The following is an 18,832-nucleotide window of genomic DNA, read 5'->3' as shown; positions in this document are numbered from 1 at the left end:
CAAGAGGATGACCTAGGGGAGAAAAAGAAAATAGACAGAAAGGATAAAACGTGCGGAAGTTAACGTGTGAAAAAAAAAATAAAAAAATAAAAAAAAAGAATTGAGCTTGATTGGTCCGGGTGTTACAGTTGCAATCAACACACATACATTTAGAAAGGAAGAAAACACAACAAAAATTGACACTAATTGAGCTTAGACAAATTTAAGTAATCCGCCATATTCAAAGCTACAATGGGAGGAAGGAGGGAGACAGCGTGTAATGTGTGTACAAGAGAGGGACGAAGGGAGGGATGGGGAAAGATAAACCTGAATAAAATATCTCTGCAGGTTTGTCTAGTGACTATCACAATAGACAACCTGCAATAAAACTCTCTACATAAGAAATCATTTTGTCATCTACTGAAAACTATTTAAGAGCATATTATAGAATTGTTTGAACATTGATAGAAGAGGGTACAGATTGACATTGTCATATTATCTACAGCCAGAGACTCAAATGTTCTTCAGAAGAGTGAAAGGAGATCAGCCAGCACAGAACAACGTGTGGCGATAAAAGAATTCACTCAGTATCCCACAAAAACCATGTCAAAACTGTACCGATTCAAAACTAAATCAATGTACAAAATTTGAGATTCAAACATGAAAAATGGCTTCACCATGTGGAGTTGTCCGCAAAGTTGATAACTTATGACAAAAAATGAAAAATATAACAAAATAAGCAGTATTATGGTTCACAAAATCTGATACACATGATCAAACACATGAATACCAAGCAAGTAGAAGTGATGCCTAAGGAACCTTTGTACTAAATATTCAAATTCATTACACTACCCTTTTTATTTTTCAGTTTGGAAACAGAGAAAGTAGAGTTTAACTCAAATGAATAGTGGTATGCTTTTCACTCTTAAGCTTCAATTGACTTTCCCTTTTTGTAAAAGAAAACCGAAAGGTTTTATTAATCACTATTAGTAAACTACCATGATAACTATGAAGACTATTGTAAAAGAAGTCCAAATCCACTCAAAAAGGGGTACTCAACTTCTGTTTTGAGGAGACTATTTTGTCTCTTTGTTGTATATTTCTCCTGAGAATACATTACCATTTTATCAATAAACAAACATGATAATTAATGTCCTACCCCACAAACGTTAAATCGTTGATATGGTGTTCAAATTATTGAGGCTCAAGGGCATTCATGGCTAGTAAAGTTGAATCATATAAAGTAGTACTGATCAGCCTCAAGAACATTGTGGATCCATAATTCTGTATCGGTCAGGGTTTGCCTTGGTTTTAAGACCGAACAGGTCCGCAGATACTGTGCCCTGAAACCGATTGAAAACTTGACGGCAGGATAGATAAATTAGGAGGAAATGAAAATCAAACAGACCCATCAAACCAACCCACGGATCTTAAAATAAACCCAAAAGCAAAAAAACTGGCTGTAGACCATAGGTGAAATTGTAAAGTCTTTTTCAAATAAAATACATTTACACATCAATTTTTTTATATCTAATATTTTTTAAGGATACTAATTCAATAGAGAAATCGGTGGTAAGAGCTAGCTACCAATTGGTCTACATGTTAACATATGAACACTGGATACCATAGAGATAGGCTGTCTGTCTTTAACAAAAATGCCCTCAAGATACAACGCCTATATTTTTATTTTACTTTTGAATATGAAAATATTCAATTGGTCTACATGCACATTGCTTTTTATGCCTTATCTGAAGCAGAAGGCTACTTTGGCACCAATTAAACAGAACTTCAAGTTTGCTTCTCGGAGGTTTGAATCCCCCAAAGTCCAAAACTGAAAGGCATATGTAAATACAGCATTTGGTCTCTCACTGCCGACATCATCTTATCAAAGCGGAGCTTAGCTGCCAACAGGATGGTAAGAAGCAAGGGGCATACCAATGCCTACATTTTTCACTGGTATACTTACAATTGATCAACATCAACAAATTCTGTCTGTATTTTTATCCAATGTCCCTTGCACAATCAAGAACAACTATTTTATTTCCCGTGTTGACAACAGCTCTATCTGCATGAAACTCAATTAACTATTTCATACAGTACAATTTCTACTTACAAACCAAACTTCTTTGGTCTTAAATAGGTAGAAGAACCTTGCCGCAGACCTGGCATGGAGACTTGTTGCTGCTGCTTTGCCCTCCTTTCCTTCTCCTTATTCTTCTTTCATCTCTCTGCTTCTGCTTGCACCTTTCTCAAATTCTCCATTTCCTCCTCCATGGCTGTTTTCTCTTCCTTCTGTCTCTTTTTCTGCTCCAACAATGACGTATCCGACTCCTTAACAGAGAAAAACATCGGTCCCAGCTCAGCTAGCCACTGAGGTTCCACTGCCGTAGCGCATTGCATATACTCCTTCGTCGTCAAAATCAACTCGTGATAAACCACATACTCTGGAGTGCAACCCATACCATACAAAGCACTGCTCGGATGTAAATGGCAAGGCATCCCATTTCTGCAATTTACGTACTCCCCCACACCCTTCAATCTTGCCACATTATGGAAGTATGCAGAACGGATGGCTTTTCTCACAATGTCTGAATCAGGCCAACAAGATGTCAAAGGGATTTTTAGAGTCTTAAGAATATCCAGCAGCTGGGATCTCACTTCTCTGGCCTTTCGTAATCCCTTAACATGTAAAAAGTTGTCGTTACACCAGTCTCCCCGATACTGATGTTGTTTCCATTGATTGTAAACATTGTATTGCGTTAAATGGTCAGATTCTGGCACGAAGAATCTTTCATGTGCAGCATCACTTTCCTCTGGCCTGTCCTTAGGACGGAAGCATACTGATGGCACTGAAAGCATTGAAACAATTGTCAATATCTCGTCTAAGCATCCTAGCTGTTCTTCCCCCCCCCCCTCTCCATGGCTGTTTTCTCTTCCTTCTGTCTCTTTTTCTGCTCCAACAATGACGTATCCGACTCCTTAACAGAGAAAAACATCGGTCCCAGCTCAGCTAGCCACTGAGGTTCCACTGCCGTAGCGCATTGCATATACTCCTTCGTCGTCAAAATCAACTCGTGATAAACCACATACTCTGGAGTGCAACCCATACCATACAAAGCACTGCTCGGATGTAAATGGCAAGGCATCCCATTTCTGCAATTTACGTACTCCCCCACACCCTTCAATCTTGCCACATTATGGAAGTATGCAGAACAGATGGCTTTTCTCACAATGTCTGAATCAGGCCAACAAGATGTCAAAGGGATTTTTAGAGTCTTAAGAATATCCAGCAGCTGGGATCTCACTTCTCTGGCCTTTCGTAATCCCTTAACATGTAAAAAGTTGTCGTTACACCAGTCTCCCCGATACTGATGTTGTTTCCATTGATTGTAAACATTGTATTGCGTTAAATGGTCAGATTCTGGCACGAAGAATCTTTCATGTGCAGCATCACTTTCCTCTGGCCTGTCCTTAGGACGGAAGCATACTGATGGCACTGAAAGCATTGAAACAATTGTCAATATCTCGTCTAAGCATCCTAGCTGTTCTTCCCTCTCCATGGCTGTTTTCTCTTCCTTCTGTCTCTTTTTATGCTCCAACAATGACGTATCCGACTCCTTAACAGAAAAAAACATCGGTCCCAGCTCAGCTAGCCACTGAGGTTCCACTGCCGTAGCACATTGCATATACTCCTTCGTCGTCAAAATCAACTCGTGATAAACCACATACTCTGGATTGCAACCCATACCATACAGAGCACTGCTCGGATGTAAATGGCAAGGCATCCCATTCCTGCAATTTACATACTCCCCCACACCCTTCAATCTTGCTGAATTATGGAAGTATGCAGAACAGATGGCTTTTCTCACGATGTCTGAATCAGGCCAACAAGATGTCAAAGGGATTTTTAGAGTCTTGAGAATATCCAGCAGCTGGGATCTCACTTCTCTGGCCTTTCGTAATCCCTTAACATGTAAATAGTTGTCGTTACACCAGTCTCCCCGATACTGATGTTGTTTCCATTGATTGTAAACATTGTATAGCGTTAAATGGTCAGATTCTGGCACGAAGAATCTTTCACGTGCAGCATCACTTTCCTCTGCCCTGTCCTTAGGACGGAAGAATACTGATGGCACTGAAAGCATTGAAACAATTGTCAATACCTCGTCTAAGCATCCTAGCTGTTCCCCCATCAACAGCATCTTGGCAAGTGGGGGGTCCAATGGAAACTCCACCATTTTCCAGCCAAGATCAGTCAAGCCCCCCACATTGTTAAGAGCACCTAAGACCCAAAACTGGTACATAGAATTAAGAATATTATCCTGAGGAGGTGGGTCCATGAAATCAAAATCCAGTAAGTTCTCAACTTTGAGAGATTTGAGCAACAAAACTACATTCACAAGGTTCGTCCTTTGGATCTCAGGCACAGGACTAGGCAGCGTTTCATTTAGGTAGGCACTCTCTCTATACAGCCGATAACATGTCCCAGGCCCAGTTCTACCAGCACGTCCAGCACGTTGGTCAGCAGCAGCACGGCTGACAGGAAATACTTGGAGAGCATCCATACCCATCCTAGGGTTGTATACTTTCATCTTACCATACCCCGTGTCAATGACATAAAAAATTCCGTCTACAGTTAAAGATGTCTCGGCAATGTTGGTTGCCACAATGCATTTCCGGGCCCCATCTTCAGCTTTCTGGAATATCTTTGCTTGCAAGTCAGCAGGCAGCTGTGACTATATAGGGAGTATCAAGAGTTTTGGAACTGCTTTCTTCGTGGATGACATGAGCTGTTCCACACGCTCTGCAAGGGCATAACAGGCTGCCCCAATCTCATCTTGGCCAGTCATGAAGATGAGGATGTCACCTGGAGGGCTGGTGATGTGGATGGTCATGGCCTGCTTCGCTGCAGCTTCAACATAATCTTCACAAGGAGTTTTACTGTAAAGGATATTAACAGGAAATGTCCTGCCGGGGATGTGGAAAATCGGTACACTGCAACAAATTCAGAAATTAGTAATTTGCGCAAGTGATGGGGATACAATGACATAATAGAGTTTTGGTCAAATGACAAGGTTACCTTCCAAAGAAATTTGAAAATTTTTGTGCATTCAGAGTTGCAGATGTTACTAACGCTTGAAATCACGATGTTGAGCAACCACTTTCTTCAATATCCCAAACAGCAAATCTGTGCTTAGTGACCTCTCATGGGCTTCATCCATCACAACGACACTGCAACAGCAATAACCTTGACAGTAAATAATTGTGTTCTGATGGTAATTGAACAGCTACATGTAAAGATAGACAAAATTTCCAACTTCCCATACCAGTACTTTTCTAGATCAGAATCTTTGAGCATTTCACGCAAGAGTACTCCATCCGTCATGTACTGTAATATTGAACTAGCAAAGATTTAGCATATAATCATATAAAGGCAATCTCTCAACTCATAAAATTCATTCCCTTAAAAAAGCATGAGTTATATCAACAACCATCAAGAATAATAAGAAGTTACAAAAGAAAATCCATTAGAAAAAGCAACAATTGAAAGTGCTAGGAATTTCAACAACTGTGCTTTTGAATACCCAAAAAATCACCTTAATGGTGGTGTTAGGCCCAGTCACATCCTCAAAACGAATAGCATAACCAACTTTGTCACCCAGCTCAGTCTCCATCTCTTCACTAACTCTTTTTGCAACACTCATAGCTGCAACTCATCTTGGTTGGGTGCAACCAACTATACCATTTGTAGTGTAGCCATCTTCATGCAGATACTGTCAACAAAATCCAAATATCAGATTTCAGTTTAGGAAAAAAATAGAAATAATGATCACAATAATAGTAGTTCGACTAATAAAGCTTGAAGGAACCTGTGTTAGTTGGGTTGTCTTTCCTGAACCAGTTTCTCCGACCACCACCACAGCCTGATTTTCGTGAATTACCTATCCAATATACATTCAAACAGAACTAGGACACATCAAAGAGTAATATAAATTGTTTGAAGGGTACTGATAAACAAGAAAATATACAAGACTCTGAAATACACTTGTAAAATGAATTCCAAGCAATGTATGCCACAAAATTAATTAAGGAAAAAAACAAAGAACTATTTTTTTACAAGTAATTCAATCTTATTAAGAGCACAAAGGGGCACAACCCTAAGTACCGAAGTATTATTTAACAGGCCTTTTTCAACCAATCATCAGATGATACACAAACTATTTTTTACAACTCTTTGCAAATCCATTCTAAATGAAGGGCAGTTGTGTAGAACTTGAATTTCAAATAAAAACTTTTAAGTATTTTTTATGATGTGGCACTACCACTGGTTGGTTGTAAAATTAGTCGAGACTTGATATAAAGCGAGCCAACCTAAAGTAGTTTGTTTATGGCGATACTTCAGCACCCTCCCCCCCCTCCCTTCCAAGAAGAAAAGAATTGGGTACCATGTAGTTAATATTCTAGAAAAAATAAAATTTTCTTATCATTCAAAGAATAAGATTAGACTAATTGATCCCCAAAACCTAGATTTTAAGAAACCGAAGCTCAATCACCAATTTCAAAAATAGATATTCCTTTCTGCCTCAATGACATGACTGCAAGCAGTGATCAGCCATTGGGAGCAAACATACATGTGCCAAGGGAGTAATGGCAAACCTGCAATAACTCATCTCGTACAGAATATATTGGCAGATACTGTCGTTGCTGCGCTAGTGTTTTTGACTTTGCAAACTCACTCACTGCTTCCCCCTTCTTTAAATGCTGGGCAAACCTCGCGTCTTCTTTAAAATCAATTTCACCTTCTTCACCCACTACAGCAGTATCAGCATCAATCTAGCATTAAGATAAAAAGATGAGTCTTAAGCTTGTGCCTGCTCAAAAAAAACAGAAGGAAAAAAATAGAAAGAGAATGAAGAGACCTTAAAACCTATAAAAGGGTCAAAGTCATATCTTCATTCAAAAGCACCATTACCTGTTCTGCTGTTTTTTCAACACCAAGAATATCACCAAGTTTTGAGCCTGCAAGCTCCCAGAAACGTTGGCGTGACTTGTTTGAACTTTGCTTCTCATGAATCTCTCTAACCAAACCAATCCTTTTTGTGAAATTATAGCCATATCTGATGTTGGGTCTTTTAGTGGCATGATTGGCTCTGCTTGTTTAGTAAAAGCAACTCGTCCATCTAGGAAAGGAGGTTTAGTATCTGTTACAAGAAAAGATGGGAGATATTTTAGCGCGAGGAGGTAGACATATCTTTTCTCAATTATCCCTGCGGCACTTGATGACACTGATTCCCTAAACGGCAAAGTGACATTCAATCCATCAACCAATTGAGAAGGCTTATTGTAAGTTTTCCTACCATGTACAAGAAGAATAACTTTGCGCTCCTCCTCATCATCAAATTCCGTCTGCACCTCTGTCCCTCTAACAGCTCCACATCTCAATAGTTGCCGGTCCTCCCACTGAGCATTATCAGCAGTGATCTGAGACATCCTTTTGCTCTGAGCAAGTGTCATCTTGGTACCATCTCTGCGAACCTGCATTGGAGATCACAACTCCTTATGGGGGATGACAAGAATGTAGATTTCCAACGTAATCACCAACTGCACTACTATCTTAAACAGTTTATACTTTTGCATTTATATTTGAGAGCGATAACAGGTAGACACATGCATGCACCAATAAATGTAACTGTGGTGTACAATATTTATTCAACAATGAAATCGTTCAAGCATATTTCCAGAAACTAACAATTCATTTTAAAATACCAGTTTTTTGGCCAGCTCTGCTTCTTTCTTCTGGAAAGAAGCCTCATCTCCTAGAAAAAATGATGAGGTATCCGCATCAAACATTGTATTACCTTCTTCTCTGTCATACCTATAAAATAAAATGTGTACTGGTCAAAGAAGTAGACAACTGCTTATCAATATAATAAGTAGACAACTAAGTAGCCCTAATAAATATTATAAAATTTACTAATAAAAAAAAGGAATTAATTTGAAATCAAAGATGGAATATTTACAAATAAATAGGGCTGTAAACTGAATATGTCGGTGCGGTTTTGGTCCAAAACCGAAACCACGCTGACAAGGAGAACTGTGCTATTCTCGACCGAAACCGGCCAGAATCCGACGGTCAGTACCCATCGGTTGGAATCGGTTTTCCGTTAGCAGACACCAAAAATGGACAAGCTTGGTTTTTCCATCACCAATTCACCATACACCAACAAATCCACAAAACAAAGTTACAAAACCATTAACTCAACACAATAAACCACTTGAAGTCCCAGATTTTTCCATGGGTGGTGAGATGAGAGAGCTCAGTGAGATGAGCGGAGGAGAGGGAAAGGGAGGGAGGAGAGGTTAACGCCTAACGGAGGAGAGCTACGCTCTATGAGAGAGAGGGCGAGATGGATGCCGTCGGTTGTTGGAGGGAGAGGCTGCAAGGCGTGAGAGAGGAGAGACTTGCAACAGCAATGACTATGCGTGAGAGAGGTGAGACAGAGTCTGAGAACCCTAAAGCCAAACGACGCGAGGGCGAAGAAGGAGAGGGGAGGGGAGGGGGGACGCAAGGGTATTAAACCCTAAAGCCAAACGACGCCGTTTGGTGTATTAAACCAAACAGCGTTGTTTCATTTTAATTATTTTTTTTTTGTAAACTGTAGGTGTAAAACGACGCCACTTCACTCACTTAAGTGAAACGACGTCATTTTACACAAGAGATATATATATATATAATATATATTATCGGCCGGTTCGGCAGTTTGGGTTTGGTTCAAACTGGGACCGAACCGACTGGCATTGGTTTCATTAAATGTATACTGCCGGCCAACCGGTTCTTTACCGGTTTCAGCCGGTTCTAGACTCCAAAGGCCACGTCGGCTTCTGTACAGCCCTACAAATAAAGTTAAATCTCTAAATGGGTCCTATTTTTTGGCTAGAAAAAGTCCTAGACGAGTTAGTTCTACATCGAAGAAAACAGTTAATTTTGTTTTTTTTTTTGTAAGAATAAAACTTTATTGAATCAATAAAAAGGCATAACCCTAGTCCACAAGAAGTATACAAGAGAAAACAAGAAGCCAATTAAATTTACTGCTTGGTCAAAGATTCCAATCTTTATAATTTTTGTCGAGTAAAAGATTCCAAAATATTGTGAGCATGAATTGCAAATTGAAAAAATTCAAGGCAGCAAAATGATGTCCAGAGCTTCATGTTATCATGCCTGTATCCTTTTATGGCAATCAGCGTCTAGATGTGGTCATGCAGTAAATACCAAAAAGTCAAATCTTATCAACTAAGAAAGACTTTAACGAATTACCATGCACGGTCTGAATTGTATTCCATCTGCAGACGCATACTTTCAGTAATCTCGTACTTGTTTTCTTCAGACGCATCAGACTTATCTGCACCTCCATCCTGCACATATGTTAATAATGAAAAATCCAGTAGATTGAAAGCATGTAAATTAATGAGGCAAGGAAATCCACAACCATCACCATTATTCAAGATGAAGAAGATAAAACATACTTTCTTGAAACAGAGTTTAACATGCATGACTCTTATTCCCCAGAATAAATTAAAGGAAGAGGAGGAGAAAACTTCCTCGACCACAAGCATAATACCTCAAATGCTTCTGAGTTTTCTGTAGAAAAATTAAGTTGATGGGACCTTCCACCTTGTCTAGAATTTGAGGATCTCATGGAGGATCCAGAACCACGTATTGGAACTGGAAAGGGAGAGACATGGTCCCAGGGAGAATTGGCAGAACCTGCGCTTAACAATTATTGAGCCAAAGTCACAGGCCCAAAATCAACAGAAACGGTCATAAACACCCAGTTCCATTGAAAGTAACTTGTATTTGACATGTACAGAGAATCATTCACATCTATAAAACATACCAGCAGAAAGAGGTGTCTGACCACCCAACCATGGGGAAACCAGTCACTCATCTGGTGATGCCCCAACTAGCATTGGGGATGGTGAAGGTTGATGGTGCCTACTGGTATGAGAATGACTATCCCGGCGTGGCGTATCTTCCCATTCCCATCTTCCATCATCCCAGTCAGATCTACCTACAATATTTGAATTAGATTGAGCAATATTGTACTTCTTCAAGATAACAGAAGTGTCCCCTCGATGAACTAATGCTAACAAATTGAATAGATAGTATGCATATGTTCTTTACTTCATTTTCCTTTTTACAAGTCCCTGTTCAATGAACTATGTGTATATTCAACACCTTATAGGTCACCTTTCCAAAGGCCAGTTTCTGGAACTGGTGAGGATCTTCAATATCAAACATAATATTCATCCATACCTTGTCCTCTTCCATTTTTCTATATTTGCAAGAATGAAAAAAACATTAAGCAATACCAAAGCTAAGTATTACATACCAGGTGTCCTCCTAGAACCTTCATATCTGCTTCGTTTTCTTCCATATTCTCCGTCATGGTCTTGATCATGCCGACCTCGTGCTTCCCTTCTATGATAATTCTCTTTATCGACACTGTGTCTATGACTCACTCTTCTTTCGCTTCTACTGTTATCCCTGTAATCTTTCTTTCAATATCTCGGTTATCTCCGTCATACACGGGACTCCTAGACCGATAATTCTGGTGACTTCTAATGGTATTTGAAGCCTTGAAATGGAGAAACAAACAGCAGATCAATTATATTTGTCAACAACAAATGCAGTAATATATTGTAGCATTTAATTAGAAGGAGCACATATTCTAAAACCAAGGTGAAGCAACCCAACAGTTTAAGCATCAAGATACAATCAGATTAATAAAAGCATGGACAAATCCATTTTCAACTTCAAGTGTGATGAATTTCTCTACACTACCACCAAAAACGGCAATTTGTATTTTTGAAGATGCTTACAAAAATTGTGAAGGCTACGCAGAAATAAACAAAAGATTTCAAGAACAAGAGGCAAGTAAGATGTGTTAACTTGAATCCTATACGCAGTGCATTGATATCGCTGTCATGCTCACATTCTTGTAGTTAGGTGTTTCAATGGCTCCAAGGATAGAACTTGAGACATAAAAGGCTTTTATATTGGCTAACATGTGCTTCGAAAGGTCTTTTTTACATAAATAATAATATCAAGCTGTGTGGGCAGTAACAGGAGTCTACAAACCTAATTAAGGCAACGATTTCCATGGGATGGAGTTGGCTGAATTAATAAGCTGGTTAGTACAACAGCGGAGGCTTTGATGTTACTCAGTTCCCTCATGAGAGATCAGGTGCATGTAGAGCTATGGCTAATTTATGCTTGTCCTTCGCATCCAAAGATTCGAGAGTAACTGGTATTCTAGTGAGGAGTAATATGCATGGCAGTTTGCCTCATATCACTTAGTATCACTACTTTTCAACTTTTAGACAAGCCAGTCATTTCAATACAAATGGGATAAAACGATATAATATCAACTTACATCTGAAGACATAGATTCACTCGAGTGATGAGACTGAGGTGTATCATTAACTTGTTCTTCTTGAGTCACTGTACTTCCTGCAGTACAAAGAATACATAGTTTTGGCTCAATAAAAATAGAAAAGGAAAACAGAAAGGAATATAACCGTTGCCACACACTGAATAAAGTGATACATGATGTATGCAATTGATGAATCAAAAGCATACCAAGTACATGTTTATACGAGAAATGCAATTTTCATACTTTTTTTAATAAGTAAAATAAAATTTTATCGAAACAAATAAATAGGCATAGCCCAAGTATACAAGATGTATACAACAGAGAACACCTAGTAACAAATTAGGAGCTACAAAGTGATAAAACATATACCTTCAACAATTTTCATAATTATGGCACAAGTCAAACTTTACATGGGTCACTATCATTCTGGAAAGAAGTTTTGGTAACAGAGAGTTTTTTTTTTTATCAATAATTTTGGTAACAGAGAGTTGGAGGGGTATACTTTTAAATGAAGGATTTGATGCGAGCCCCTTCATATCTCTTCTGAAAAAAATATACAACAGCAAACAACTATTGTTTCTCTCCTCAAGTAAAATTCATCTTAACTCTAGTAATGGTAAGTGTAGTTTTTGGGAAGAAGAATAATCATTCTTATTATTTTCCAACAGAAACGTTTACAATATAAATAGAAGAGGAAGGCCACCAAATCAGGAGGGCCACCTAATAAGTAAATCAAATCAGCAAATTCCTAGGCTATAAAACAGGAAACAGAAATATCTAAAATCTGAAATAGTTATTTCAGATTTTATCTAAAATAGAACTTCCTAATTTATCTCCTAGAAATCTGACATATTTAAAACAAAGTTTCCTAACTTATTTCCTAAAAATCTTTCCCAAATTATTTCCTAGAAATCCGCACCCCCCCTCAAGTTGGAGCGTAGATATCTATCATGCCCAACTTGTTTACAAAGAACTCAAAAACAGGTCTGAAAAGCCCTTTGGTGAAGATATCGGCTATTTGTTGAGTAGTAGGAACAAAAGGCATACAAACAGCACCACTATCAATCTTCTCCTTTATGAAGTGTCTGTCAATCTCTACATGCTTAGTGCGATCATGTTGTACTGGATTTTGAGCAATACTTATGGCAGCTTTGTTGTCACAATACAACTTCATTGGCATGTCCACTGCCATCCTTAGTTCTTCAAGAATTCTCTTTAGCCATAGCATCTCACAAACTCCGTTAGCCATAGCCCTATATTCTGCCTCAGCACTGCTCCTTGCAACCACATTCTGTTTTTCTTGCTTCGCCATGTGACCATATTTCCCCATACATAAGTACAGTATCCTGACATGGATCTCCTGTCAATAACTGAGCCTGCCCAATCTGCATCAGTGTATGCCTCTATGTACTGTTGTGTGGTCTTCTAGAAGAGTAAACCCTTGCCTGGTGTACTTTTCAAGTACCTACGAATTCTATAAACTGCTTCAAGATGTTTCTCATAAGGTGAGTGCATAAACTGACTTACTAAACTCACAGCCAAAGCAATATCGGGCCGTGTATGTGATAAGTAAATTAACTTTCCCACCAACTTTTGGTACCGAGTTGTATTCACTGGATCACCTTCCTTGTCATCTCCAAGTTTCTGATTTGGATCGATTGGAGTGTCTGCTGGCCTACACCCGCTCATCCCATTTTCCTTAAGAAGGTGATGTAGGATAGAAGTGAGACAAGAAGTAGAACAGAATAATAAGAAATAGAGAAGAGAAATGAACGAGAAGAGGAGGGAGGGAGAAGAAGAAGGCAAGCGGGACTGGAAGGGGCGGCTAGCGCATCAGCTTTGTATTCAAAATCAACTACTTCCAAAATTCCTTAAAATGTCTTTAAGTAGTAGGGCAACACAAACCCTAAATGAAATAACTAACACATTAATAAAATAACAAAAATAGAAAAATGTCTGTAAATAGTAGGGCAATACAAACCCTAAATAAAATAGACAAAACATTAATAAAATAACTAAAACATTAATAGGAGGAGATGTCCTCATCAACTCTCCCGGGGTGGAAAAAACTTGACTCTGTCGAGTTGATGAGTCACACTAAGGCTGCAATCAATCACCCAACCATAAGCTAAGTGGTTGAGCACGCTTCTTCCGACGGCCATAAACACGTGTGAGTGGAGGTCTGAATCTGGTGTCCCTACCCACTTCTCTAAAACAGGTGGCTGGTGACCCAGGCAAAGGAAGATCCTGCTGGCTCCGATAAAGCTCCAATAAATCTGGATCAAGCTGCTGTAGTGTCTTTCTGGGAATCCATGTACAGTCAGAATCTAGTCGATCGACCCAACGAACAAGGAAACGCTGAACCTCTCCATCATTGGTCAACACAATCTGTTCATCTAGAACAGTATCAATTTTATCTTTGTGTGCTGTGATGGATGGTAGTGGATTAGGAGTTACAAAAGGTTCAGGATCAAGGTTCACAGATGGAGGCAGAAAAGGATCACTGGAGGGATTGAAATGGCCTTTATAAGCAACTAAGTCCTCAACATTGAAAGTAGGGTGGTAACCAAAATGTGATGGAAGATCAATAATATATGCATTTGGACCAACACGCTTTAAAATTGTAAAAGGACCAGCACTACGTGCTTGCAATTTGGAAGCGGATCCAGGTGGACGCCGTTCCGGTCTAATTCGAATCATAACATAATCCCCAACTTTAAATTCAACATGTCGTTTATGCAAATCAGCTTGCAGTTTATATGATGCATTACTGGCCTCAAGTTGTTTATTGATCTCAATATGCAAGTCATGAAGATGTTGAACAAAAGCCTCAGCTGACACAGATACATGAGCATGAGGAGACATGGGAATAAGGTCTAAAGGCTTCCTAGGTTTGTAGCCATGAACAACTTCAAAAGGACTCATACCTATAGACCGATTCACCGAACTGTTATAAGCAATCTGAGTTGTAGGGAGGATCAAATCCCAATTCCTAAGATTATCCTGAACCAGACATCTTAATAAGTTGTCAAGATTGCGGTTAACAACTTCAGTTTGACCATCTGTCTGGGGGTGGTAAGCAGTGGAGAATTTCAATTTAGTGCCAACCATATGCCATAGGGTTCTCCAAAAATGACTTGTGAAACGAACATCCCTATCTGAAACAATGGTTTTAGGAAGACCATACAACTTGACAATCTCGTTAAAGTACAACCTAGCGACCTTAGACGCATCTGAAGTTTTGCTACAAGGGATAAAGTGAGCCATTTTCGAGAAACAGTCCACTACAACAAAAATAGAATCATACTTCTTCAGAGTGCGTGGAAGTCCCAACACAAAATCCATACTAACGTCTTGCCAAGGACAACTAGGGACAGGAAGGGGTGTGTAGAGACCAGTATTTTGTCGCTTTTGTTTGGCTAATTGACAAGTGTTACAGGTGCTAACTATCTTAGCCACATCTCTCTTCAAGCTAGGCCAATAGAATTGACGTTCAATCTCTTCTATGATCTTATCACGTCCAAAATGTCCAGCCAAGCCTCCGGCATGAACTTCCCAAACTATAAAGTCTCTAACTGAAGTCCAAGGGATACACAACTTATTGGTTTTGAAAAGATAACCATCCTCCAAACAGAAACCATCAGTGGTATCCGACTGCCCGCTTTGCAAAGCGAAAAAAGTATCCCTAAAATCAAGACAAGACTCATACTCTTCCTTAAGTCTTTCAAAACCTATGACCTTGACATTCATGATAGACAAAAGGGAGATACGGCGGCTCAAGGCATCAGCTGCTTAGTTCTCAACGCCCTTCCTATGCTTTAAAGCAAAAGAATAAGCTTGCAAATACTCAACCCAACGGCCATGCCTAGAATTCAATCTTTTCTGGGAATTGAGATAGCGGAGGGCCTCATGATCTGAATAAAGAACAAACTCCTGAGGTAGCAAATAATGGCGCCAATAGCCCAAAGCTTGCACAACCGCGTACAGTTCCTTATCATAGGTAGAGTACCGTTGTTTGGCATCATTTAACTTCTCACTGAAATAAGCAACAGGGTGGCGTTCCTAGCTAAGAACTCCACCTATTCCTACCCCTGAAGCATCACAATCGACCTCAAAAACTTTGGAGAAATCAGGAAGTCGCATGACAGGAGCTTCCGTCATTCGCTTCTTGACTAACTTAAAAGCCTTAGCCGCTTCCAATGTCCACTGAAATTCTCCCATCTTCATGCACTCCGTGATAGGAGCCATGATTGTGTTAAACCCCTGAATAAAACGACGATAAAATGTAGCCAGACCATGAAAACTCCTGACATCATGTATAGTCTTGGGCTCAGGCCAACCAACAATGGCCTGAATCTTTGTGGGGTCAGCAGATACTCCAGTAGAAGACACAATGAATCCTAGGAAGACAACCCGATCGGTGAAGAAAGAGCATTTCTTCACATTAGCATACAGATTTGTTTCACGAAGAGTGGAACAAACCTGTGTGAGATGATCTAGATGTTGTTCCTTAGTCCTATTGTAAACGAAAATGTCATCAAAGTAGACGACGAGGAACTTACCCATGAAAGGCCGAAGAGCTTGTGTCATCACTCTCATAAAAGTACTTGGGGCATTGGTTAGTCCAAAAGGCATGACCAACCACTCATAAAAGCCGTCCTTCGTCTTGAAGGCAGTCTTCCACTCATCACCCTGGCGAATCCTAATTTGGTGATACCCACTCTTTAAATCAATTTTCGAAAATATTGTGGCACCAACCATCATATCCAACATATCATCAAGCCTAGGGATGGGAAATCGATATTTCACTGTGATCCTATTAATGGCACGACTATCAATGCACATCCTCCAAGAACCATCTTTCTTAGGAGTCAAAAGGGCAGGAACTGCACAAGGACTTAAACTCTCACGGATAAAGCCTTTGTGAAGAAGTTCACCCACTTGTCTTTGGAGCTCAGCATGCTCAGTGGGATTCATCCTATAATGAGGCAAGTTGGGAAGGGACGCTCCTGGGACGAGATCTATGGCATGTTGAATATCTCGTAGAGAAGGTAAGTGGTCAGGGAGGTCTTCAGGGAAGACATCCCGAAACTCCTGAAAAAATGATTGGGCCTCATCAGGGACCACTATTGGAGATGCCAAAGGAACCTCCATAACAACTACAGCAAACACAACAGAAGCACTCACGAGTGCACGCTCAAACTCCATAGAGTTAATGATATTTAACCCTTTTCGTTTCACAATTTTCTTTGTTTGTTGTGAACCAACAGGTTTTGGAGGTAAAGGGTTAAGGTGAATCTTCTTTCCATTAAACACAAAGGAATATGAATTGGATCGACCATGGATAGTCACATCTAAGTCGAATAACCAAGGCCTGCCAAGAATGACATGACCAACATCCATAGGAATGACGTCACACCATATACGATCCTTATATTCTAAGAACTGGATAGGAACCAGACAACGCTCTTTCACAGCTATGGAAGAGGTATCAACCCAAGAAACACTATACGGCTGAGGGTGAGGCACTGGTTGTAATCCAAGACGGGACACAGTAGCCACAGAAACCGCATTAATGCAACTCCCACTAACCACAATAATTTTACAACCCTTATCATTGATTTTGATATAAGTATGAAAGATGGCATGACAGCGCCAATCATCAGCACCTTTTGGTTGGATAAGGGTGCAACGTACAACACTTAATCTGGGTGTGTCGGGAGCATGAGGTACAGAACTTAAATCCACAGGAAAGGTTCGGATACAACCTAAGAAGGTATCCTCATCATCACCTAAATCACCAAACTCCTCAAGCTTAGGCTCATAGACTTGATCTTCTAACAATTCATCAACTATACCCTCATGTTCCTCAATGACTAGGGTTTGACTAGGACAATTGGAAGAAATGTGACCAAAACCCTTACATTTGAAACACTGCAAGCGGGAGGAAGTCCTTGGAATTTCATGACCTTTACCCTTATTTTTCCATGCGGGGGAAACATTAGATGGTGGAGGTCCTAAGAGAGACTTAGGGGAAAGGGTGGGCGCTGGGGTGATGGAAGGGCGGTTGTCACCACGCCTTCCAAACGGAGTCCTCATGACCGACTCATAGTCTCGGACTAAAGAGTAAGCATAGTCAAGTGTAGTGACACCCCGAAGGACAAGCTCGCGTCTAAGATCATCTTTTAAGCCTTGTCTAAACCTACTCAAAGTCATGGCCTCATCCTCAACAATATGACATCTCATTCGGAATTCATCAAATTGAGTGACATACTCAGTCACTGGCCGATTGCCCTGTGTAAGGGCATTCCATTGGTCCAACAAATTACCCCTGTAAGATTGGGGCAGGTATTTCTCTTGAAGACGACACTTCATTTCTTCCCAACTCCCAACGGGAGGCGCATGACGCCTCTCAAGGAGATCCTCTACACTTTCCCAAAAGAGTTGGGCAGTGCCAGTTAGTTTCAGGCTAGCAAATTGAACTCTTCGATCTTCAGGGACTCTATACCAGGTAAAGAAACGATCCATATCCCTAATCCATTGAGTAAAAACTCGAGGATCTAGGCAACCATCAAAAGTAGGGGCCTCTAGCTTAATGTTTCTGAATAAACGCTCCTCATGGCGAGTAGGAGACTGAGTACCTTGGCGGTAATGGTCTCGTTCTCGCTCACGATCATAATCCCTACCCCCACGATCATGTCTGACATGTTGTCGATCACCTCGTCGACGACGATGGCGTCTATTTTGGGACACTTCAGAGTTGTCAGACGAATGAGGAAGTTCCTCAAAATTGTTCAACCTAGCAGCTAGGTCCCTGTTCTCCTCACGAGTAGCAGCCATCTCAGTTTGGACAGCCGCTAATTGAGTTTGTACATGTTGCTGGTTATTGGCTAGTTGAGCTAATTGCCGAGTTAGGGCATCAAATTGGGAAGGATCCATGGTAAAAGTACTAGAACTAGAGGTGACAAGACGACCACTACGCAACTGCATGCAATGCAACACCCGCTAAATGAAGTGCAATGGAGAGATCAATGAACAATAAATGCAAGCAATGAAAAATATCAACTGAACCAAATAATAATGTCTTCTTCTTTTTTTTTTTTTTTTGGGATTAAGTAAATTCAAAATACGGCAAACAAATAATACTGACGTTTAAAATAATAAAGCAATGGTCAAATGCTAATCGAACAAGTCCAATCACGTAGCAATGCTGATTTTTTTTTTTTTTGAAAAGACAATCAATGCAAAAATGAGAGTAAAGCTTCAGGCTATGGAAGTGAGAATGGAAACACAAGACATAGGAAGTAAAACAAAATCCAAGTGTCGAATAAATCTGGCAGTAGCAAATGCGGGTTTGGCTAAGTTCACTATGGTAATAGCAACACAGAGAAACAATTAATACATTTTCAAAACAAACC

General features: G+C 40.0%; 1 protein-coding gene and 1 pseudogene across 1 annotated transcript; both read right to left on the bottom strand.

Annotated features, from left to right (window-relative positions):
• Positions 1-1,692: 1,692 nt before the first annotated feature.
• Positions 1,693-18,832, bottom strand: part of LOC108995217 — a 23,682-nt pseudogene continuing 6,542 nt past the window's right edge.
• LOC118349895 lies at positions 15,477-17,942 on the bottom strand. The gene has a single exon (XM_035695839.1). It carries the CDS (start codon positions 17,940-17,942, stop codon positions 15,477-15,479), a length of 2,466 nt encoding a protein of 821 aa, XP_035551732.1.

The sequence above is a fragment of the Juglans regia genome, chromosome 11 (genome assembly GCF_001411555.2).
Source record: "Juglans regia cultivar Chandler chromosome 11, Walnut 2.0, whole genome shotgun sequence".
Classification (NCBI taxonomy): Eukaryota; Viridiplantae; Streptophyta; class Magnoliopsida; order Fagales; family Juglandaceae; genus Juglans; species Juglans regia.
Note: the sequence above shows the minus strand (reverse complement) of the source record. Positions and strands in the feature narration are given on the sequence as shown.